At 34.9% G+C, this 26,714-nt stretch overlaps 1 protein-coding gene across 1 annotated transcript in view; it reads right to left on the bottom strand.

Annotated features, from left to right (window-relative positions):
* Positions 1-26,714, bottom strand: part of ATRNL1 (attractin like 1) — a 541,498-nt gene that overhangs the window by 436,095 nt on the left and 78,689 nt on the right. Inside the window, 3 exon segments of the mRNA XM_069797060.1 lie at positions 13,005-13,159; positions 17,140-17,323; positions 25,391-25,646. Of these exon segments, the coding sequence (XP_069653161.1) occupies positions 13,005-13,159; positions 17,140-17,323; positions 25,391-25,646 (595 nt within the window).

Here is a 26,714-nt window from a genome sequence, read left to right as displayed (position 1 = left end):
AGGTTCTATCAGTATCTTCACGTCAAATTAACTATCCAAACATGTTTCTTTTAGTACTGCTATAGGAGCATTTACAAATGTGGTTTTGGTGTGGTTTCATTTTTCTGTCCTGACTGGGATTTTAGTTCTTTAGAACAACTAGTCCTTTCTTCATTACTTCCTACTTGAACTTTACTGACTTCAAATATTCAAATCCCACAGTAATAGAAATAGGGAGCACCAGGAGATTGAAACTTCAAAGAAATCCCTTTAAAATGGAGCAAAGAAAGTACTTTTCTATAAAGCAGGCAAAGCATTTCTATAATTTGTCATCATAACAGATTTTATAGACAGGTAGGGTAAACTTTCAGGAAAACTTTCATATCAGACAGAGGGTTACAATTTTCTCATTTAAAAAAAAAAGTCTGCTATACACAAAAAGATAAGGATTAAATCCAAAGTTGAAAAGGACTTAAAGGGAGAGAGACCTCTCCAATCCAAATAAAAGTGTGGCTTTACTTATATTTTTTTATATATATATATACACACACAAACACACACATATATATATATGTCTTTGATAATTATATTGGCCTTTCAGATATTCTCAGTGAAAACTTACTTGCATTTTGCCTTAATGTGGTTTGAAACCAGAATAACAAGATGACAATTCTTCTTTTAAACCAGTGGCAAAGCTATCAATTTGGGCACTAAGACACACACAAAAAAAAAGACCTATTTGCTCATCATACTCTCCGTAATACACAGAAGTGGATGGAGTACATGCCTGTAGAAGCTGCATGGTCAGTTAGCACCACAAAGAAGCAGAAGTGTCCTATAGAGACCAACAGTCAGAAAAGGTCACTGGCATACAGCAAGACTGTGGGGAGCACATCTGAAACCTAACTGTTTCCAGGGTCTTAATGCAATTATTACACACGTTGATTTTTACCTAATATTGCCGAGTTCATTTACCTGTAAGATTCCAGTGACAGCCACATCTAAGTAAGGTATAGAAACTTAATTTTAAAATTTGGAATAATTTATGCAAGTTATAGATATGATTAAGAAAATAAAGAAATATCACGATCAGACCACATATTTCAAGGAAGACTGCTTAAGGTTAAAAAATAAAAAATGAAAAAGAAACCCAAACACCCCTCCTCCCTCCCTCCCTCCCCAGCTTAAAACAACAAAAATGGATATTAGGAAATCCAAGAGGGACAAATTGTCCTCAAGGCTGGTGTCATACAGAGCCTAAGTCATTCTAACTGCTGGCTGCACTGGTCCTGTTCTCATTCCCACTGTCATAACAGTTCATCTCTGCTGGTGCTGCTGTTCTGGCACTTTTAATGCAGAAAATTATTCACAACAACACTTTGTCCAGTTAGTGTCCTGTTAGCATGTTGAACCATCTCGGTGCAAGGTCATGCAAGGGTGGACTCGGCACGTGAGAGGGGGCAGGATGGCATGGCTACGGGCAAAACTGCAGTAATACGCCGCTAGATTGACTTAGGCTTCCACAGAGTCACAGCCTGAGCCCATAAAGAGAGTCAGAGACTCTGGCTGTGGTAGATAAATCAATTACATCTTTTTATAAATTGGAAACAGAAACTAAAAGCACATTATTACCAGAGTAACACAGATGGTCCAAACAGCAATAATTTCAACATCAGATGGTGGACTCGGAATGAATTTAGTAGTTTGAAGAAAAAGGAAGTTTAACTCACTGTCTTATAGACCCAACGCATCTCCAAAATTTTGCCTCTTTCTCAACTTCTACCTTCTGTCACTATCATTGTTAACACTATATTATCATAAAATTATTATATTATTAATACACTTTCTCTCTCACAATTGTTCTTTATTTATTTTTTCCACTTAAATAGAATGGTGAAAGTACATACATGCCAGACAGATGCTGTTCTTGAAAGTTTCAACAGAAGAGATCACAGTACTAGGGCACCAATTAATTACTTATGATCACAAGCTTCAGATAAAGGTAGGAGTAGTATTAAATATAAAAGTTGTATATTCCCCATATCACAGCATAACACTGGCATTTGATGCCTTCATGATGTTTGAATTATATGTAAGAGATTCAGACTGAGAGCAATACTCTTCATTGGAAGTAAGTGATCAACAATAATTAATTCAATTTCTATTTCAATAAAATATTTCCATTTTAAAAGCTATAAAAATCAAACATTTTAATGCTACAATCGACCAGCAAAATCTTGCTGCTATACTGTAAAATCAAGTTCTTGCTGCTGTAAACCATTGCACATAAACAGAAAGAGCATGTTTGAGCTCATATGCCTTTGATGGTAAAGGAAACAATTTAAAAAAAAAACACACTAAATTTTCATCTGATCTTGGAAAATGTTGCACATTATTTTTTTTATTTTTACAAACATATATACAAATATATAGTGTTTCCTGTACTGAGAAATTTATTTAAGAAAAAGTGGGATTTAATGCCAAAGGAAAACCATAAAACCATAATAAAGGCTGGTTTTGAGATAAGAAACCCTTGAGGGCTGGAGATATAATAATTCCTTTCTTGCTGATGGTATTTGTCAAACTGGCAGGTCTTTTCAATAGAGAACAAGAAAAAAAGGGGGAGGGAAGCACGTTACAAATAGCCTTCCCTCTTATCTCCCTCCTAGCCTTCCCAATGACTACTGAACACTGAACAGAGCATTGTGCAAGAATAATACTTTTGCTCAGCTTTAAACTCCTGATCTGAGCTTCTCTGTACAGATTGGCTAATACAAAATACAGATAGTTAACCAACTGATTTTTGGTGTGTTTTGGTAAAGAATCAAATAGAATTCATCCCAGCCCATCATCTTCAAACTTCTTTTGAACGTTTCAAGGTACCCAAATTTACAGTTCCAAGAAGAAAGTGACAAACAGCAAATGCAGTATGAGTTTCAACACTGTTTATCGGTATTACAGCCTTCTGTGCATTGTATTTGTTGTATTAAGTCTAATAAGAATGGTAAGCTCTATGGAGTAAAGAATAAAATACTTTCCTCTATAAAATACCATGCACTCTTAAGGTATTATACAGATTGTAAGCAGCAGATATGGTACTGGTTGTACTTACCATTGTCTCTATATGTATCTGGGTTTAACATATAGCACATGGAAGCGTATACTGCTTTTAATAGAAACAGTTACCAAGCACATGAAGTGATACTATTCATTCCAAACCGATTACCAGAATTTTTAGTCACTGAAAAGTACAAGGAGGAATACAGGGGCTTTTCTTCCTATTAGTAAGGCTTTAACTTCAAGAACTAGTCCTACCACATTATCTCATTATAAGAGGATTCATACTCCTCCCTAGCGTAGATTAAATAGTTACCAGAAGTGGCTCAGAGTGAATTCGCCAACCATACAAATTACTTACATGACAAAACACACCACAGAAATGCATCAGATTTGAGGTGATCCAGCTGCTGCTGGCAGAGAAAAACCCGAGCTGAACTTTGCGTGGGGTAGTGCACTCCAGGGTCAACGCTCCAACAGGACAGACCTCGACACCTTATACTTGGTCCAGTCTCCTGCACCCTTCTCATCTACATCCTATTAGCAGTATTGCATTACCGATCACAGAGAGGATGACCGAGGTATTTTATAGAAAAGTTCTCAACAGTAAGGAAAATTTCACAGAGCTTGAACTCAGGTGGGAATCTAGGCTGTCTACAAGGGACATAGAGACACAGAGAAAGAGTCCTTGAGAATTCACTGGGGACCATTAAGTTTCCATTGCTGACATCACTAAAAATACAACCAGTTACATCAATACAAAGGTACTATAATAGCATATAAAGTAGGGCAAGAGGAATATGCTGTAGCATATAGTATACTAGTATATATATACACTAGTATAATGTATTCATACATTACTAGAATGTTTCCCAGTATGATTTGATACAAAAGTAACAACCACATTTCTAATCAACATTGTCACATCAGTAAAATACTCGAACATAGATTTGCTTTAACATATTTAGCTAAGACCAGATTTAGCAAAATGTGACTGAAGGAAAAATAGGGAAAATATAGCATCCTATCTCATCCTGTTAGTCTTGCAAGTCTTTTTATGAGTAACTTTTGCTCTTCAGACATATAATTGAAGATACCATTAAAAACCTTTTTAAGAGTGGGGGGCAGTATAAAGTTTGCACTTATCATTCACATCTGATTTTGAACAATGTATTACTTAAACATTAGGGCAGATCTGGAGCAGAAGAAAGTTAACATAGCTCCATTAAATTCATGTCTGAATTAAGTTAATAAAGCAGTTTTGAAAATTATGCAAGTTGAGCACCCAACTATTTCCAGTTCAAATTTTGAAAATCTAAGAGAACCGCACATCTACAAGTTGGTTTAGAGGTGATTACTCTCCCCTTTCTTCATCTGATTTATTACATTTATTATGCACATCTCAATTATTTTCAACAACTAAAAGACTATGAGAATGACCCTGAAAATCTTGACATCTCGCTCCCAAATCTACAAAATTTTGTAAAGAATATAAGAGAATATCAAGGAACTGAAATATTCCCTTTGCAGAAAACACTATAGAAACTCAGAAGAAAAACTGTAAGTGTTGAACAGAAGCTTATTTACACCTCATCTTCATTTTCCTCCCCCACCCTGCAATGCCCAATACTGCACTCAAGACTGAACAGAAGCACCATGCCTAGTCAGAACTTGCAGGTAGAACTCTAAGTGATACTCTTACTGTTCCCTTTAAAGAATAGAAAAGGTTCATACTTCCAAAAGACAATAAAAGGAAAAAGACTTACTTTATATAGTTTAATAGTAGTTAGAGTAATGATCCAGGATATAGGAGAAATGGGTTCATTTCCTACCCAATGGGATTTAAACCTACGGCTTTCATCTCTGAGGAAAGTGCCCTACCTGTTCAAGCTAGGTAACTCTTCACTACTCCAAGTTAATGCTGTTCCACTGAACAGAAAAAGAAAAAAATTAATAGGGTTAGAAATAGGGAGAAAAAGTTGTTAGGACAGTCTCTAAAAAAGGGACGACCAGTGTTCCATTCTCTATTTCCAGGATACACATTTGTATTTCTGCACTGGCAGGCCCATTTAGTGACAACCTCTTACTACATTTGGAGCTATGCTTTAAGAAAAGGTATACAAAACTGCCTACTTTATGTTTACATTATCAAATTATTTCTCACTTTTAAAGTATTTAAATAGATTTGAAATGCCAATGTACTGATCTTGCTCAATCACACTCTCTGTAACAACCGCAGTCAGCCTTACATACAGGTAGAAACCAATGTAAGATTATGCTTGTATGTTCTCTTTACATATTTCCAATAACTACTCAGTTAGTTTTATTCAGGCAAAAGATGAAATGTTGATTCACAGAGTATAGACACACATTACACTTCTGTCTGGTTCTCTTTTTTTTGTGACTGGACAACTAAACCACCATAAAGTTAGGTATGAACAAAAAACTTATTTTCCAATTCATTCCAAACTGCATAAATATTTTTCTTTATTCATATAATAAAAATCTCCTTACTCTCAGGAAAACATAAAGGCAAATATGTTTGAAACAGCATGAATTTAATTTAAACTATAGCTCTAACATCTATAGCAAAGTCCATACACATAACAGCGACTCCCTAAACAGTATTAAAAAAAACCAACAACCTTGAGCTTTACTATTATTTGGAGCAATTAGTGCGTTATGCTATTATAGTTTTGCTCTTCTAATAGTACAGTCATACGGAGGTAATCACTACTACAGACTGCACCAGAACCACATTTATGACTTAAGTGCTCAGGAACACATAAAACTTAATCTATCACAGCCACTGCTTTACATTTTCTTTGTAATAGCACATTGATAATCCATTTGCAACTCCAGAAGGAGGGGAGAATTGTAAAAATAGATAGGTCTGCATTGGGAAAAAAAAAAAAAACCAGCACCTTTACAGACATTTAAACTTACTCATTTTGTTGATGACAAAGTCTAAAGTTGAAACAACTTATTTTACAAACAATTTATGAATGAAAAATTCATTTTATTCCAAAATACAAACAATATGTTTGCTTACAAGTGAAACTAAAGTTAATCTCATGAGATAATCCTGAAAGTTTTTTCCAAACAGGAAAAAGATTTTAAGCTTTGTATGAATACCCTAGAAGAAACTTAATATTTCACATTCATATTGTCTTTCGTAAGCAATTGAATTTGCATATTATTTAATCCATAATAAAAAAATTGAAATCCAGACAGTAACAAGACTTACAAAAGAAACGTTGCATAGTACATTATTGTCTTAAATGTCTGGGTTATTGCACTTCTCCCATAGATACAGACAAGCTGAAATACAACTACCACTAGGAGAGACCATGGAAGCAGCTGCCATGTTCCAATGTTTTCAGTTTTCAGCTTTTATAGAGGTTCCCTGTCAGTCATTTTCTGTACATTTCTAGGATATCCAGATACCTTAGCAATTGGCATACATGAAACAAAAGGACAGAGACTGAATATTTCATACACTGAAACTGCAGGAACTGCCTTAGGCATACAGAAATATATTTACTAACATGACCATTTGGCCAGGAACTAAAATAAATATCCTTACTCTTCGAAAAAGCTTTTTTTTTTTCTTTTTTCTTTTTTTTTGTTATATACTGGTCTCAGTAATTAGAATCTCTGTTTTAATTCTGATTTTGTGTGTCCAAATAATCTCTTTTTATCTGCAAATTTTGCATTTGAATACTCATAAAATATAATCTAAATTACTTTCCTAAGCTCTAACTGGAATAGAAATGCAAGAGTTTTAAGCATGGGGAGCTCTCGTATCATGGTTTTACAATTAAAAAAAAAGAAAAGAAAAAAAAAGAAAAAGGGGTCTTATTAACCCAAAGTAATACTTCAAAAATCTATCCTAAAGTCTTAAAGTACAGCTTTGAAATTTTTTATCTCCAAGTGGGCTGAAGACATGTTCTTCAACATGCACATTTGTATATAAATATGTATCTAGTACATATACATATATAAATACATAGTGTAGTGGTTGGGTTATTTTAGTTTTAAGTAGTACTTCAACAGGTTCCCCAGCATGAAAATTGAGCTCTTCTTCAGAAAATTAAAACCCACATGGACATGACCTTCCAACTACCCATCTACACATTTAGAGAAAGAAAAGATTTCCAGTAATGCTAATGTCATACAAATTGTAAATCAAATTTATAGAATACATTTATCAGCACTGTAACATTAATTGTAGGGCAGCATAAGGAAGACACACACATGATGTGTTTTTTAAACCTTCAAACCAGGTACAAAGATTGAGAATAAAAGTGAAGAAACGAAACTGTAATGCTGCACATCTCTTTTCTTCCCAAACCTACAGCAGAGAACAGAGCAAGGCAGGATTCTTGCTCCAAATCTGGTCACCAGACATAATCTTGTTCCAAAAAGCTGGTTGTTGATATAGCCCAGAAGACAGAGTATGACTGAATATTCACAGTGTAACTTGTGGCATTTTTCAGGACAATACTACAGAGTTCTATTTTCTCTGGGAGGGCTTTCCATGACTGTTGCAAAACCAGAAGGCCCATAGCAGCAAGAAGAATCCATAATAGTTTTTAGCTCATTTTGATTACACTGGAGCCCATTTGATAGCTGATTCAAGTATGCTATTTTTGCTTAAATTCATGTAAATGCATGTATAAAGAATGTTCTCAAATTTCCCTAACTTGCACCATATAATCCTTAGTCATGGCCAAAGAATTAGATGCCTTCATGAAGGGGTTTCATTTTGCTTATAAATGTTTAAAAAATTAAGAACTACTTTGCATGATTTTTTTTTTTTTCACTGATCTCATCCTTCCACAGAATTCAGCCCAGTTATTGAGATGTGTACTCATTAGACTAACTTCTGCAAAACAATAATACTTTGTCTGGAGCAGGAGTGGGACTAGAACTTTGTAGGTAGACACATCATCATGGTTTCTGTCTGAAGTGTATTCTATTCTTAATATGATGTACATAATTAAATTAATCAAGTATTCAGAAAAAACTCCCCAGCACAGTAGCCTGGTTGAACCGCTCTTCCACTGTGTAGGCAGAAAACACTTGAGGCCAGCAGTAACAAACTTGTGTGATTTCGTTCCTGAAGAAAAAAAAGCAGACTGAACTAACGTCAAACTTTGTACCAAGAAGAAAACATAAGCAAAACATCAATACTAACATGTGTCATGCTTCCTCTCTAGTTCTATAACACTTTTATTTAAACTAATCTCTGTGGGATCTAAGCAATTTGTAGACTCCAAAGTCAGCGGTGATTATCTACTTTCTTTCTACCATGTCTCAGTCTCCCAAAGGTATGCAATTTTTATATATTACAAAGTAGTGCTAAGGAATTGGGAGAACTCGGGGTACAGATCCTAAAGATCCTAAAAACTATATAGTTTCTCAATTACACAGCAAAGACTGAAGAACAAGATAATATCTCATTTTGAAAGATAAATCCCTATTAGTTAATTAAAAGTATGCAGCCAGTTTTTCAGACATGCACATCCCAGTTTGTATTAACTGTCATTATTGCGTATGATGACTATACACAAACTGTCCTTTACATATGTAACTTGCTGATTTCCAAAGAGCTGTCACAGAGCATAGATTTTCATAAGCAGTGAACATGGGGTTTTTGTTATATACATCTATTAGAATTCCTTTTCTAAATGAGAAAACTGCTGCAAGTATCTTTCAAAATGCTATAATGGAAGAATTGAATAAAGATCCTAGATTGAACACTGACATTACATCCATAATAGGCAGGATCTCACCAGTCGAAGTCCTTCAGCTTCTTTTTTACATACTAAACAGGTAACTATGGCACTCCAGTGACCAGTAGATAAAAAAAAGCCTTAACCAACATCACTCAGAAAACTGCAGGTCAACCACAGCATCCAAGACTGGGCCCAGCAGTAGCTCTGTCCCTATTGCCAAGGTTCCTTTTTCAGCATAATGTAAGCAATAACAGCACGGTTGGAAAATAGCTCACCTTTATGAGGATAACCATTTGTGGATCTTTAAGGAGCTGCCAGAGCAAGTTGGCAGCAAGTCCAGTGGTAAAATATCAGAGGAGGACAAAAGCATACCAAAGGCCAGGTTTCTAAAGGTCATTTTATGCAGCAGACTTATAGTCTAAATATGTTTACTGCTATTTAAGTAAATACACCGAACAATATTAAACTATGAAAATTAGAGCATCATAATAGTATTTATAACATCTCCAGATCTCTGAGTCTTCAGCTTTACCAAATATATTCAGATGCAGTAAGCATTTAAAATGACTGAATTGAGCTCTTGGCTCATGACACTTACATTTAACTGTCTGAAACTTATGCATGTAGACCAAGTTCAGTACCTAGAGAGTAATGACTGATTCCACAAAAGAAGAAAAAAAAAAGAGCAACTCTGTCCTAGGCTTGGTAAAATTAATTGCTCTCTGGAGATACTTATCTCCCTCCATTGACTAGAGGAGGACTCTCTATTACCACATCATATTAGAAACCAACATTTTAGACAGCTAAACTTAACTGAGATTAATCCCCCCAAATAGTTATTTCACATTAATATGAAAAACAGTAAGCATTTTCATAGATAAAAAAAAGCTGAGGCAATCTATCCATAAGACTATGTCACATATAATAAGAGATATAATCAGAAGTACTCTATAGCCCAACTTGAACATAAATAATATAGGCTCTATCTCCAGGATTCAGCTGGTCTCCAGACAGGACCCATTTTTTACAAGATGGAGCATAACACTCCATCACTTGCAAGGTATCTAGGAAACATGATACTGATAGCATCATACATTTTTTCTTCCAAGTATTGTTCAAAAATTCATGATACAAAGTAAATAAAATTCTGAAATATACCCATTCAATAATTATTTAATTCTTAGTAAAATAAGTACTTACTGTTTTCTGAAAAAGTATGTCTTTACCTAATGTGTGCTGTGAGATTGCAGTTTTTACTTGGTGAAATGAATAATACAGAAGATTAAGTCTGAATCAAATCAATCTTCACAGATTTAAATTTTTTTTAAGGGTAATTACTACATCCATTTCTTTTGTACTTCATCAGTTTGATAACACATGGAGGATGTGACTTGCAAGAAAATTCAGATATTGTATTAAATATTGTAATCAGCTAGAAAAACCAAAATATTGTTCCACCTTAAAAAAAAAAAAAAAAAACAAAACACCACAACACACAGCACGCAACATTTTCATGAAGTAGGATAAAAAACTCCTGGTGCATGAAAGTCAGAAAGTTACACTTATTCAGATCCTGGGACTCATGTAGATTCTCAAGTGCACAGTCTACAAATAAATGTAGACCAATAAGTAATATTATCCTCTAAAATGCTGAGGGAGTTTTTATTCATTAAAAATTAAAACCAGATGTAAACTGAAGTGAGAGCAAAATCAATAGCTTACACCATCAGATACCTACAAGAAGCTACAGAATATGTAATACAGGGGTACAATAAATAAAATTCAACTGTTCTGAAAAGGCATTATTCACACACTCGGTGAAACTGGCAGGAAATAACACATATATGTTCCATGTACTTAATTTACTGATTATTTTTGCATGAAAGCAAACACATTGCATTGATACCTATACAGAAAGCCATAAAGAGCCATCAACTAGCCCTATAAAACAGATCATGTCTCACCCTCCCTACCACTGAGTCAGCTGATAAACGCTTGCCAAAAATAGATCCAGGCACTATCCACAGGCTATTCTCTACAGGATCATGCACAAGTCCATTTCCCAGACTGCTCTGACACATTTCCCCGTTTTTAGCTCCCAAGAGAAGTGGCTGTGGTTTTGGCCCAAATATGACCTGTGTGTTTATATTTGCAGCCTATGCATAAAATATGGACATGAACATTAGGGAAGGGAAAAACTATTTATGGTAAGAGTAGCAGTGGCAATAAACAAGACAGGAAACAGATTATGGACTTATTAAATTGCTCTAGATTTACAGCCTCCACAATCCTATAGGGAGGTTTTTCCATACCTGCACAGCTCTAATGGTTGGAACCATTCTACAGACTGAAAGCTTACACCCACCTAGTCTTGTCTCCAGACTGTCTTTCACCTTAAACAGTTTTCCTCCAAAGTGTATTCTTATCATATAAACAACAATCTTTTCTGCTCTCAGCTACTCTGTTGTGAAACTAAATATATCACACATCTTTCTATTATCTCCTACAGGTTCCTCATGCTTCAGTCAACCTGAAGGCCATGCAGGGCCCTGTTTGAGTCTGTCTGTCTTAAATGTGTGTTGCCAAAATTCTACAAAAATATCTAGGGCCTTGAGAACGACATCAATGCTTCTTTCTTCTTTTCATTAGGACCGCATAGGCCACTTCCACAGTCACATGCCACTCTGGACTTGGACACACAAGCCACTGTCATTTCTTTCAGTTTGTAGGAGAAAATTCTTATCCTTTCCTAAGTGTATGACTTGCACCTTGTTCCATTAAATGTTATCTCAGGTGGACTGTCATTTCCAATCATCTCTTCTCCCTGAATGACAGTACAGCCTCCTCCCAACAGGTTGTCAGTAAAGTTTTGTGAGGTTGTTACTATTCACTTCTACTTTTGAACTTGGGTAACTGGGAATGAATTCTGTATTTTGAAACTTGTACTGCATGCTAGCAGGCTTTGGTGCTTCAGAAGTAAACGTTTTTTTTAGCACCATCCTCCTAAGACTATCTTCTGTCCCATCTAACCAAGCACAAATAGCTTAGCCTTTTTCATTGTGCTGTTGTCCATGGAAACACAGTTTATCCTTAATGTAATGTTGCAAAAGTATTCCATAGCCTGTTATTGCCCTGACTCATTTAATGTAGTTATCCCATTAATCTATATGAGGGAGTAACCCCCAGAATTTTCCTCCCACTCAGCAAGACTGCTCATGCTAGACTGTGGGTGAGGTATTGCTCCATGTGAAACAGACATATACCAAGGTAGTTATCCTGATCATGTACTTCAGTCTCAAAGGCAGGAATCTTCTAATTAATACTCTGACCTGAAAAGCATATTAAAAGGTAGGAGCAGGGAGGGCAATTTGTCAGAGGAAGCTATCCATCAAAATCCATGCATCTCAGCTATCAGCCCCAACCTGTATCCGTTCAGCTACAGCCAGCTATACCACAATCACCTCCCAAGAGGCTGTTTCTCTAACACTCTGCTTCTTGTGGTGTGGACTTCCTATGTTTCCACATTGCTCTTCGGCTTGCGGCAGCTGAACCTTTCTTAGTTTTCTGAGCATCACCACCTGACTACCCCTGCCTCACCTTTCAGACTGCTGCCTACCTTGCCTTCTCCACTCCCTGATTTTCAGTTCGGACTTACTGTGATGCCTTGATATAAGCACTGAGCAATGCATTTTCCAAACTGCCACCAACTCCAAACCTTTTTAGGAACCTCTCAAGTGTTACTTGTGGGGAAATGTTTTGGTTTCAGGTTGGGGGGGGTGGGGGGGGGGCAGGGTTGTGGGTTGGAGTTTTGGGGGCTTTTGGTTTTTTAAATTCCAGCATCATATTTTATTAGTACTATGTAGATATTCAGTATCAAAAATTAATCAACATTTGGAGGTAATAACCACTAGGGTCTCTGTTCAACACACTTAGCACCAAAATGCACCAAACTCTTGCAGTTCATCTAGCAACATATCTGTCATTCATATAAGACAGTATTAGGCACATTTTTTGAAATTGATCATTTTAGCTACTATGCTTTGTCCCACAAACCAAAAACTTAAGAATATTATGGAAGAGAAGCCTGTTTTTAATTTTACAATATAATTCATAAATAACTTGAAGGTGTTTGGGATCAAGACTTTAAAGCATCACATTAGCTAGACTTGAGAAAGAAACATTGTGGTATTTAAAACCCAAATGAGAAAAATACAATACAATACATACCTATATCATATGCAAGAAAGTCAGCAGAAAAACACTTTGCACCATTACTCAGGGAAGTATCATTATGAGTGTTTCCACCAAAAATGAGCATAGCTCCATTGATTAAGACAGCTGAATGAAGATATCTTGCAAAACCACTCTCTTTCAAAATTGTCCTACAATATATAAGAACAAATTAATACATACTAACATGTGATAAACTGTATACATGCATCAAGAAAATGTATAGATGAAAACAATATAAAATACAAGGAAAACACTAAAGCTATTACTCAGTAAAAATAATGAAATGCATTCAGATTATTTCTAAGATTATGATTTTCTCATGTTACAACAAATATATTTAGCATTCATTTAAAATGTCATGCTTTTTTTTATTAAAAAACAGTTTGTCAAATAACGTATCTGAAATAAATTGTATCATGTTTACATTCTTCAGAAGTGACTAATGATATGGTAAATTTTACTCAAAACTGAATGAAAACCCATTCATATTATTAATTCCTATTCTTACATATCCTTAGCCATGTCAGGTTTTTGTTCAAAAAATGCAATAAAGAATTCTTTTGAAGGCTAAAAGAATCTTTAAACCATCCTAAGTATTGGAAAAGTAGAAGGTTTGCTTTTGGTATTTTTTATTAATTGAACACTCAGACTTGTAAAAGAAATGGTGGAAGTCGAAAAACACTTTCACTGCTTCATAAATATATTCAGGCTGGCAAACACAAACATACAGAATTTCAGTACAAAAAAAAAAAAAAAAAAGTACACGCACATTGAGTCTCTGATCTCTTCATTCATTTTAGCTTGTGTCTGTGTGGTCTGCTTTGTGCCAGAGCAGTAACATGGGCCCAACAGTAGCCAAGAGCTATCAATACTACAGTTTTAAAGTGGCAGGTGTGGGGCTAGTAGAAAGAACAGAATACAAACTTGATTCAATCACAGTAAATAAATCTTACCAAGGGAGAGAGTAACCATTTGTGGGTTTTGCCAGCTTGAATTAGTTAAGTAGACCAGCTGTAAACATGTTTGTGAAGAGCTGATTAGATCACCAGTACAGAATATTATTTACATTCCCCTAACAACCTTTTACTTGTCTCAGTAATCTAACAGTTTGAGTTTAGACTCTCAGTTTCACTTGTCTTACTGCACACTGCTCATACTTACAATTAAACTGTTTTGTCATTCATTTCCTGTAACGAACATACTGACTTGACAATCTTTCCTTCTGATTGAATAATACTGTCTCTTTCAGATCACACTGATAACATGTTCAATATTTTTATATCATCATAGGTTTTGGGGGAGAGGGTTTCAAGTATGTCTTATTGTTTTGACATCATGATGTAAATCAATCAATTTTTTTTATTATTTATGTAAATCAATCAATAGATTTTACGTGATAAGAGATCATATGTTTAAACAAGCTGAGAGGAAGGCATTAAACCTAAAGTTCTCATATTGCCATTTAAATAAATTGCGCCCTACTCCTAGAAAGTAACATCAAAGGAAGTACCAAAGACTAAATGAAAGTAAATGAGGTTGTGGGTTTTTTTATTGCTTAAAAATAGGATAATTCCTTCAAGCCACCAGCATACCCATCGATGTCCTTCTGGTTTTAACCCTTTTTTCTGTTTTAAGTGACTTGCATTTTTGTTCTGTATTTCTGTTTTGAAAACAGAGCACCACATACATGTGGTTTAGTAACCAGGAATTAGCTTGATACAGAATACTTATGGTACCTACCCAGAAAAAACGTGATATTTGGGTTCAACTCATCAGCTAGCAACATACAAAATGACGAATGACAGGGAAATAGAACAAGACATTATTTTCAACAGTTATTTTCAACTACTAATGGAGGAATACTGCTGCTATGAGTTGAGAGAATGATAATATAAGAACACATTGTCTTTATTTCATTAGGACTATAGATTTCTTTCTGTCTTTTGCTTCACCAGTTTTCTACAGCCCCTATCTCCTAATTTACATTAATTGCTATACACTAGGTTCTGTGTTGATTATACTGCCTTGCAGCTGTCTGCAAATAGTTGTCTTGATCACTAAAGGCCTAAAGAACAGTACACTGTTCTGGAGAAAACTAAGGACTCTCCACAGTGTATATAACAGCAATCCCTGCAGTTTTTCTTTGGGCTACTTGCTTTTCCACTTGTCACCCAACTGCATTGCCCCAGCCCTGGTCCCCACATTGTACATGGGTTTTGCTCCCCCTAATTTCTGCATATTGTGTGATGAGTTTCATCCCTTGTGGTAACAGTAAATTTTCCCCAAGATCCAGCAGAAGTGGAAGTGTAATACAGACCAAGTTTGTTAATTTGGCCATAATTTTCACTATTCATTAGCATCACTGATGAGAGCAATCTTCAGAACTCTCCAGCACATATAAACCCCATGCAAGTTATGTGAGAGTCTCAGCACACTTTGCACTGAACTCATTATTTATGCACATACACATGTATCTGCAAACATTAGTCCATGTTAACTATAATTATGTCAAGCATTGCATGCAGCAGCATGGTATTTTAATGGTAATAGAAATACCCAGGAGCCAGCAGGTGCTTCCACTGTTTCAGGCCATTATCTAAGACCAGCACCACATTGTCCCCCAATTGCCCACTGAGCAGCATGCAAGTAACGCAAAGCAATGCAGGTATTACAAACACTGTAATTCTCCATCATGCGTTAGAAAGAATGTTCACATGAGGAATTAAAATGTCACCCCCTCACATTCCAAGAAACAAAGCTTATACCTAATTGATATGAAGAAGTAAAAACCCACAGGCCACTGAATAAAACAAGTAATCAGCTTTGTATACCAAGACTTAGTGAAGCATATGAACCTCAGCCAGATCACACAGAGAAAGAGAGAGTGAGTGCAACAGAAAAGCAGAGACAGCGATGACAAGCAAATGCAAGTGTGAAAAAAGCCATGTATATGGGCATGAGAAAGCCGTTGTGGTTCCACCTCTTCCTCATACCCCACCTAGCCAGGGGCACATTCAGGTCAGTTGCCTCACTGAGTGCTTTGAATACTGATTATAAGATGTCACAGAGACAGCAAACAAAGATTTTATTACCACGTAAGTGTCATTACCCATCCTCCGCCAGTTTTCAGTCCCATAGTACAATTGACTTCCAGTATAATACTCATGAATAAAAAAGTTCTCCACAAGCTGCAGAGAATGCCACATTAGCATAGAAGAGATACAAGCATTCACTACTAGTTTTTGTATGAATAATGAATAAAAAAGCCTTCCAATAATTATTATTATATTGTTGAACAGGACCATCAAAGGATACAATAATGTTTTGTTCCAAAAATAGAGTATAATAAGAAAGCATTAAAAATACATTAAAAGGGACAAAAAATTCATGTAATAATGTTTCCATGTGCCATGAGTTAGTGGCATTCAAAATCAAGAGTCTCAGTGAAATCAAACCCACATGTTTCCAATATCTGAGAGCAAGTCTTGTGTGCTTAAAGTTAAGCCATTAGTGCTCAACACAAATATTAAATTGCAAGAATAAAATGTTCCAAGAAATAGTTCTTGATCTCAAATCATCTCTAAGGTAAGAAAAAACATTTAAGGTCACTTGCTATACATAACATACAAGTAGAATTCATAAGTTACAAAGTACAAGGAGCTGACAAAAAATGAACACCGAGAACTTTAATAACTAAGGATCTCTATACAATACCAGGAATTTTGTGAAAAATAGCCTTCCACAGTTCTTAGATTTCTCTACTTACATAAATAACAGGTACTTGAATGTGCATCAGCACTATATTCATACCATGTGGAAACAATACACATGTACTATTTCTGCATAGTGGCTATGCCTGGATAGGAGAAACTTTTCTTAATTTGTAGAACATGTGCAAAGCTTCCTCCCTGCCATTCCTTCGATGTGTAGCTCCATTAATCCACTGGCTAAAGTCTAATGCCTCACCACAATTCTTCCATTTTGTTGCAGAGAACGTACTGTTTGCAACATGCAAAGGATACAGAAGTGCCTACATAACTACTAGAACCTTACTCTACCTTACTCTGTGCTTATGTTGTCTTTTTCAGTAACAAGTAACTTCTTTTCCTACCTTATAAATCCCACTTACCATGTCCGAGTATTAACTTCATATCTGTAAAGATCATCCACCAATCCATATTTATTGCCAGGTAATGCTTTGTACCCACCATGGACATAAACAGATTTTGTCAGTTCATCATAGACACTAGTATGGCCATATCCACCTTGCACAATTGCTCCTTTTGTTTCTGGTACGAGCCAAGAATTAGACCCTGGAACAGATGTACAGAAGACATAGGTTTAAGGCTTACTATTGCTAACACACAATACTAGGAGTTCTAAGTATACAAAATAATTTTCACTATAATTCTAAATACAGCAATAACTAGGATTTGTTTTAAGAAGTAATTTTATACCAATGTATCAAAATATCTTCAAATGGATAATGTTATTAAACTATTATCTGCTATTCTTGATTAAATCCCAAATACATCACTGTTACAGGTGCCAGGCAGTATCTCATACTCTCCCATGTGTGAGTTCAGCACACACACAAAACCAAAAAAAAAAAAAAAAAAGCCCAAACCTTTTGGAAAATATGAAATTAAGAGTTACGATTAATTCTGTGTCAACCTTAATTTTGTCCCACCAGAGATGGCTGATGAGAATTCAGTGCTCCAGCTACTTCAGCTGCATTAGGAGCACCTGTACTCAATCACGAGGAAACTGTCTGGAGAAGCTTGGCAGAAACTGAACTGCTGTGAGTTGTGAGAAGCATGTAACGTAAGGTAGCTCGAAGTACACGTGGATACAGACAGACACTTTGCTACTAAACTGTAAAATTATTGAGCTAAAATCAGTTTCCACCTACTGTTTCTTAGTTATTTAACTGCAAATATACCTACTCAGTTGCTGAAAACTCACAGAAGGATAATTTGGTAGCAGCTCATTAAACTGGCACTTAAATCCACATTTTACATCACATCATTAATAACTGCAAAGAGACACCAAATAAAACCATTCACAATAGCTGTTATGACTGAAGAATAAAACACAATTGGAAAATATTTTACCATAGCAGTAAAAAAAGACAGAGAGGTTAAGTGACTCCTTGTTGCCTGTGGCCCTGAAATTTCCAACTTTTTTCCCCTCCATCTTCCCAGCTGATGACGTAAGTCACAAAAAGAGCAAGACAGGAGGTAATATTTCCTGTAGAAACCAGCCTATTCAAAAGAGCCTATGAGGATTACACAGCCAGTTCTATGGATGTGAAATGGAAGAAATAATTCACTTACAGCCTCTTGAAGATTATGTCAGAAGAATAGAAAGCGTGGACAAGGACTTCCAAAATGGAGCAGTCTCCTAATTCTTAACCTAAATTGGCTGCCATTATAAAGTTATTTATCCAAGGCTAGCACACAACACCATACACTTTGCTTCATCTGAAAGTTAGTTTAAATTCCATTTCAATTTTTATCTGATATTATGTAGGTAGTTTAAGACTACCTCTTTTTCCTCTGCATTCTTCTGTTCAGTGAATAGACTCATGACTTTCAGTTATTACTGTTGTTATTCTACTTTCATTAAATGTTTTCCAGGCACTGCCTCTATAAGCTAGTTACATTTTTTTCAGTAACAAGTGCTTATAGCAAGTTATAAAGCATAGATTAAACTGGAAGACTCATGCTGATTTTTTGTGTATGTATAAATAGTGTATTACACAAATACCAGCATTCATATCTGACACAGTACATTTTTATTATTTACATGTGGTGTAATGTAACTAGTATTTTATTCCAATCTCTATGTTAGATATTATCAAGCTATTAAGAACTGCAACTGTGAACACAAACATCAAATTTGTACCAGTAATACTGTATTTAACATACATATTACCTTGCTAACAAATAGATTTACTTGATACAATTTATGTAAGAGGGTTCGTGAGGAGTCAACCTGCAGATACACCTTTCTATCACCAATATCATCCTTATTTTTTCATTTAAACAGTGATCAGTCCTAAAGATTGGATATATGCTTTTCAGGGAAAAATGACTATTTCTCCACATAAATTTGCACAATGGTATTGATCATATGCGTAATAGAATATTTTGCATTTATATCTGACTGGTTTACGTAGCATTTGGAACACTGTCACAGTAAAATTGTATATTGCATAGCTTTACATGACTTGCACAGAAATATGAATAGCCGTTCCTTCTTGCATAATAAAAACCACGTGCTATGGGTAAATACCTAAATTTGAGAAAAGAGGTCCAGCAACATCTTTCTGAAATAAAAGTCAAAAGCAGTATTACAGTTTCTCCTTCTATTTCCCATTCTAAAATTTAGTTGAGCTGCCTGAATTTTGAATACTGAAATGTATATATGCAGTTTCAATCTCTTTCATGCTTCTTCAGCATCTTGAATATTGCATCATTCAGGCAAAAATACACTTCTGTCTGAATTTAAAGACATTACTATGCATATGATCTGCTTTTTTTTTTTAAACAACTCATTGATATGGATCTTCACCTATCTTTTTTCTTAAACAGAAATCCAATTTTTTTGAAGGTATTTACAGAACTCTTCTCATACTCAAAGAGATCCTATTCTTTCTGTCATTAGATCAGATGAAGTATTCAATTGACCAAATCAGTCATGCAAAACTCTGCATCCTCAACAGCCTAAAAAGCCAAATAAAGAAAGAGGTCTATAAATAAATAAACCAGAAATAAGGAAATAGGATTTTTTTATTATTATTATTTCCAGATTTCAATTTGTAAGTCTAATAGGTATTGTAAAATAAGGTCAAATGAATTTTGAAAAAAACAACACAAGAAGAAAATCATTCCAGTAATAGGGGCTTCTACTTTTCATTTGTAATTTGATGTTTTTCATCAACATCTGGGCAATCTTCCAGAGAATTCTACCACATAAAGTCCCTCTTGAAATGCTTAGGCAAGTCACTATGATAACTTCAGGTAATTAAATCTGTCAGATCCTAAACAGCTGGACACAGTTACAGGCTGCAATATTCTGGTCACCTTTGTCAAACAGAATCACGCATTTCATGTCCAGCTTTACCACGACCATTTCCAGGAGACTGATCAAAGTGAAAGAAAAAAAGAAAAAAAGGCATCTACAAAAACATGTAAACAGAAAAAGAAATTACAGCTGAGATAGAAGCTAAACTCACTAATTTAATGTACTGAAGCTGGGGGTATGACTCCATTCCAAAATTCTGACAGGCACAGCAAGTGAAATTGCAGGCCTAGCAGCAAGCATTTTAAACAAAGCTGGTTAGATATTACCGAAGAACAGCAACCACAGTGCTGACATTGAAGACCAGAGGGAAGAGAGACAAGATCTGGACAATTACAGACATTAATCTCACCTCAGTAATATGCAAAGGTTTAGGACAAAGGGTTTTTTTTAAAAAAAGGATAAATAAAAAATGTTGAAATAATGGGAAACTGTTTCACTGCACAATATAAATGTACGAAACCATTTACATCACATTTACCTAAAAACCAATTATCTACAGAAGGAAGAGTAGGTGTTCTCAGTATCTGGGCTTCAGTAATGTCCTTACTATAGTGTCACAATGGGAAATTATTAAATAAACCATTATAACACAATGGGATTTGGGCACTGAACAAGAAGCAGCAATGAACAATGTTGAGAGGTGCTGGGATTACTAGGGAGACTTCTTAAGGATCAGAATGGGTGCATTTTATGCCACTGTCACAAATTTAAGATATAATAATTGCATAAATTCAGACACTATCAATTCACAGAAGCAGCAGAGAAACATGCAGATCGAACTGGCCAATCTTAGCTACCAGAAAAATGGATCATAATTCAACAATAACTTAAAGATATTGTGCACTGGGATTAGCAATATGAATTTCTATAAAATGGAAGTTCATCAGCTGATAACAACTGAGAAGAATGAGTAGGAGCACTGCTTCATCAGAGAAAGTCTATGAGCCATTAATGACTTTCTCATGGATGCAGTACAAATGTCATTCTACTACATACCAAGTGAGGTGTTCCCAATAAAGTAGGATTAAGGTTATTTAGCCAGGCACTGGTGAAATCTCACCTAGAATATCCCAAAGGCTTTTCTATCATCCATGTTCAGGAGAGGTGAACTCCTTGTGGAAAAGGTACAGCGATTAACTATTAGAATGAGAGCAGAATAGATGAGGTTGCCTTAATTAGTCTTGCAAAAGGGACGATTGGTATTTATAAATGTAATTCAAAGTAGAATTCAAAGAGAATTCTAGCAAGGGAGATGAGCTGCTTACATTAAATAATGTATCACCTAGAAAACAAGTGAATATAAACTGACCATTGATAAAGGTAGGCTATGATTTAGAAGATGCTTAGTCACTAAATTCTAACTGATTTTCCAATGACACTGTGAAGAAAACCCAAACTGTTTAAGATTAATCCTCATATATTTTTGAAAGAAAATATAAGATATGGTGTTTACATTTAAAAAGCACTGATTTTGATGGCCAAGGTGATAAATTCCAGCCTTTTGCTTACAGGAAGTTAAACACGTCCAAAGATGTAACACCATTCCATCATCAAGGAATGCAAAGCAAGTGAAATAAGAGACAAAACCTTATTCTTTATTTTTTTTTCAGTTCATTTCTTTATATGAAACTGATTAGGATGGCCAAATCAAGAAAAATGTAGATTTGAGCAATAATAATTTTATCATTCAAAATAGAATAATTAAAAGAGCATTTTGAGATAAAGTTGTTTCTAAAAAGATGTTTGGGGGAAAAAAAAAAGGTTAATATGCAGTAATAAATTCACTAAAAAAATCCAAGGAATGATAGATACATTGGCCTGATCTGTCCTTACCACAATAAAACCTTTGATAAAAAGAACAGAAAGTCCAAGTAACACGTCAGTGTGCCATCTTCAGTTCATTGCAATAACAAACTTAAATTTTTTGGAGCAACCATGAAGCTTATGCTAACTTACAAAAAAGAGGGAATACATGTTACACATCATGGGGCCATTTCATTTAACACTATTTCAAAGAAATATTTTTAAGCAAAAGCAACCTATAACCTACTTATAAAGTCATAAAAAAAATTCAGCCTAAAAACCAGAGTGATATGCTGCTAATCCAAACAAATCTCTGTCTTCTAAAAAAAAATAAAATAAAAATCACAGAAGACTTATTCAGAAGTTTCTTAATATATAAGGAGCTTTTATAAACCTCAGCTGAAACAAAACACCATTATTATATTCACCTTGAGACTCACATTGAGATTCTTAGAAGGTTTATGAGGTATTGCTAACCTAAAGGGAAATAAATTTCCCTGGGGAGTAACCCAGAAAAGCTTTATGGTTCAAGTTAGTAAAATCATTCACACAATTCCCATACCAGGATTTATTGGTTCCTCAAAAGTCGTAAGTCTAGGTATAGCAAGGAAGGACAACAGGAAGCTGTTTCGTTCCTGCAACAACCACCATACCTTTGGAGTAGAAATGAATTCCCGTGCTCTTGCATGGTAAAAAGGTGCCTGCAAACCATGTCCAATTTTTTCCAGAATTTATTTGACTGTGATAGAAATCACTTTCTTCACTAATCAGACAGTGTCAGAGAAATTTCAGACCATGCACACATTTGATTCATATGTTTTGTTAATAAGAACTACGTACCTATGTGAAAAGCTAGGGAATCCACAAATAATTAAAACTTTTTTCAGATGTTTCTTGACCCAGACCCCATGGAAGTCAGGGTCACGTAACAAATGAAGGCTTTAGCACCAGAATTCTATGTATCAAGTTCAAAGTTCATTAACAGGACTGGATCACTAGAGGTTTCAATTCATATGAACCGAAGGGTAAATTGCCTCTTTCTATGCCTCTTTCTTTCAGTAGGCATCTGGTAAATGCTTGAAAAATAGCCTTCATTAGGACTAAAAGCCATGGCTGATAACATTTAGAAAGAATAAAGCAGTACAATTTGAAATGTTAAGGCAATGTATGTTTTAAAAGCAAGCAGAGAGAGAGAAAATTGGACTCTAATTTTTCTTTCCATAACGTCAGAAGTCCTTTCGTATAACAAATTTTCTTCCTATTCAGGTGGGCTCACAGCAATACTTCTATCACTTCCTATGTCTTTTTAATTTGGATTCTGAGCTGCTAAAGTCCCCCCAAAACATAGCCATTCTTAGTTCAAACCGCCATCTGGAACTTTATGGTCAAAAATCATCCTACAGCTGCAAAACTGTAGATAAATGCTATAGCTGAAACAGAATTCAGGAAAATTTGCCACAAAATTCATTTAACTTAGAGGGACGGGGAAGAAAGGAGATGCAATGAGGTAAAATGAAACATGAGAATTGTCCACAACAGAAATGGTTCAATTACAGCATATAGACCATGTTCTACAAAGCACTGCATGCGTCAATAATCCTTCATCACATGAGTAGACTCACTGAAATCACTGGGTATCCACAGTAATACCCTATATTGTTACAAGTTTACTTTATATAGGATGCAAGTGAAGCATATTTTCTCTAACAAACTAAATTTCCCACTAGTATGTGAAAAAATGAACATCTGAGAAAGGAGATATAAAAACTTGAGAATAATTCAGACCCATAATAACTGCCAGAGAAATAAGTGCTTTCTCCTACTCAAAGCTTATCACCATGGTGTGAAAGGTTTGGGGTTTTTTTCTTTCTTTGCTTTATATAAGCTTAGTTATAGTCTGTTTTATTAATCCTCCACAAACATAGCTTTAACATTAAAAAAAAAAAAAAAATAGGAACAAGTAGTACATTTCAACCATAAGGCCAGCAATAAAATCTGCCAGACAGAAAATTTTACACTAAAGTGAATTGTGTACCCCTCTTCATAATTAAACTAACCACAATAGTAGGTGAGAATAACATTGGTACTTCTACTCCGGACTAAATAAGCAGCATGTGAAGAAGCAAATTAATCAAAGTTCCAATAGACATTACAGTGAATGAGCATGCAAAAAACTAGAACAACATATTTCTCTCTTCAAGAAAAAAAAATTTCTCTCCTGCAGGTTAAAAAAAAATTTACAGAAATTAAGTTTTTCAAAAAACTGGCCTTTAATACTTAACAAATCTTACAATATTGTTGTGAAACATTCTAAGACCAGAGTTTTATAGCAGTTTTATGCATTTCAATCAAATTGTTTGGTGTGGGTAAAGCACATCACGGTGCTCTTCCTCTTATTGCCATTCTCTTTTATACTTTTTCAACATTGTTATAAAATTTCAACGCTACCATCAGAGATAATGCCAGGAAGCATAAGAACCTTCTGAGTTTTGAAGGGATTTCCCCAGCCCATAAATCTGCTTAAACAGTGTTTATATACATATGCATACAGCAAAAAAAGTTAAGTGGAACAATTTTTTAAAAATTTATTATGCCTTAACATATAAATATTACTTTGAAATTTTATATTATGCATTCTCTGATTGCTTAAATAACTGAGAGACTCAGATCAATTCTACAGAAAACAAGGAATCAAAAAAAGAGATTATAATTTGAATTAGTGGATATATAAATATTCCTAAAATTGGTGTAGATTTTCATGTTTATTCTATTGAAATAATATCTTAGATGTACCATGTACAAGATAAAAAAAATTCTCTTGGTTTATTTAATTCTAGCATTTAAAATCACCCCTAAGAAAAACTTGCAGTTCGCAAGGGGAATCCTAGATAGACATGGCAGGTTATTTACAAAAAATAGTGTTCTTTTTCTCTTCTTTCCCATAGTAGGAACATGTATACACTTTAGAAAGAACATTATATACAATGATGAATTAAGTTATTACATTTCAAAAATCAGAATGAAAGTATTACAGCAACATTAAAGAACCTTCAAAATAACTAAATTCTTGTAATAAGCACTGTTCATTGCATTCTGTTTCGCCCTTTCTTTTTTTGCTCTACTTATTCTTTTTTATTGTATCTGCTCCATGGTAAAAACAGTAAGCCTGTGGTAAAAAAGTAAGTTTCATCACAACAATAACCACTGCATGGAATTTTTGGTTTCAACCTTAACCCCCTTTAGAGTACCATGGCCATGTACAGAATAACACATAGCCAAACCCATTATACTCCAACTATGTATGAAATGCTACTGCTTAACAAGAAATCTGACCTACATAATTTGAAGAAAGAAAGATGAGGTTTTATTTGTTTTGCAAAATTCATATTTTTTGTTCTGAAAAACAGGGGTGTTCTTCACTTTAAAAAAAAAAAAAATCAGGATTTTTTTTATCAGTACATGACAAAAATGGTTTGAAAGTGACTTACTGATGTAGTATTCTTGCACAATGCTTGTGTAACCATATATGGCAGAATATCCAAAAATTATGATCATAACCACATCTCTGCTGTCCAGCTCTACTATGTGTGCTGAATGACCTTCCACAGCATATTGTTGGCCATGTACAAGTACTGCAGGAGTTCTGGTACTCCATGTTTGACTGTGTATGTTGAAAATCCACAGCTCATCAGTAACATTGCCATTATTTGTTTCAATTTTGCCTCCATACATGTAGATGTCTTCCTGTAAAAATTGGAAGGGAGAGAAGAGAAAGCAAATAATGGATTACAGAAAGATAACATCTGAACTGCATACTTATGTGCTACGTAATATTTCATAACTGAATAATCTGATTTAAATCTTCCCATTTAATCTTACATTAACCAGCTCAATATCAGACACTAATCCCAGACAATGATATTTAAACTAAACCAACAATGATGATAAGGAGACTATTTCTCTTAAAAATAAACCCAGCCATGAAAATGACAGCAAAATGAATCTCAACCAGATTACTTCAAGCAGAAAAACTTTAATTACATGGATCTTCTAATTCATACTGCAGCATTCAGTTAAAAAAAAAAAAAACAGAAAGGATATTATATTGTTTTCTCAAGGAACAGTTCACAGAACTAAAATCTGATTTTCCACACACTCAGTCTATGGGGATTTCATTCAGCACATGCACAAGAGAGCACATTCTCTCTTAATAGCAAAGTAACTTAAGTCCTGAGAAAATTCACAGTCATCAGAGCTCACAGAAAAGGGACAATGTGTGTATAGCATCCTCTTGGGCACATTTGCTAAAATCAAATGCTATAGTGGAATACTTTGAGTTCTTTTAAAGGGATGCAAAACAGATTTTCCAGTCTTCATGAGTCACATACCTCAAACAGCAATGCCATCTGTTTTGATAAGTAATGAATTATTTACTTAAATATTGACTGAAAGCAAATCCTACTAAATCTCAGACTTCATCTAGAGTTGCAAACCAATACAAAGTCACAGAACAAATTCCATCTTGCTGGCCTCGCAGACTGGCTCAAGAGCAGTTTATCCTGGGTACAAAAACTGCCTCTGGTTCTGAGAATTATATTTAGTCTTTGCTAGGACATACCAGAGCCACATACACTCCGCATTCCATCTGCATGGTGTTTGTACAGTTGGCAGTTGTCTTCTGCATACTGCAATGTAATATTCTAGGGTTTACCCTAAATTCAATCTTACTTGGTTAAAAAAAAGGAAGCTGCAGGCTTAGCACATTTGGAAAATTTTTGCTTGGCATGGAATACTGACCCTCAGAAAAAGAGA

Source organism: Haliaeetus albicilla, chromosome 11 (assembly GCF_947461875.1).
Source record: "Haliaeetus albicilla chromosome 11, bHalAlb1.1, whole genome shotgun sequence".
In the NCBI taxonomy this organism is placed as follows: Eukaryota; Metazoa; Chordata; class Aves; order Accipitriformes; family Accipitridae; genus Haliaeetus; species Haliaeetus albicilla.
This window is presented reverse-complemented; position numbering and strand designations above follow the sequence as displayed.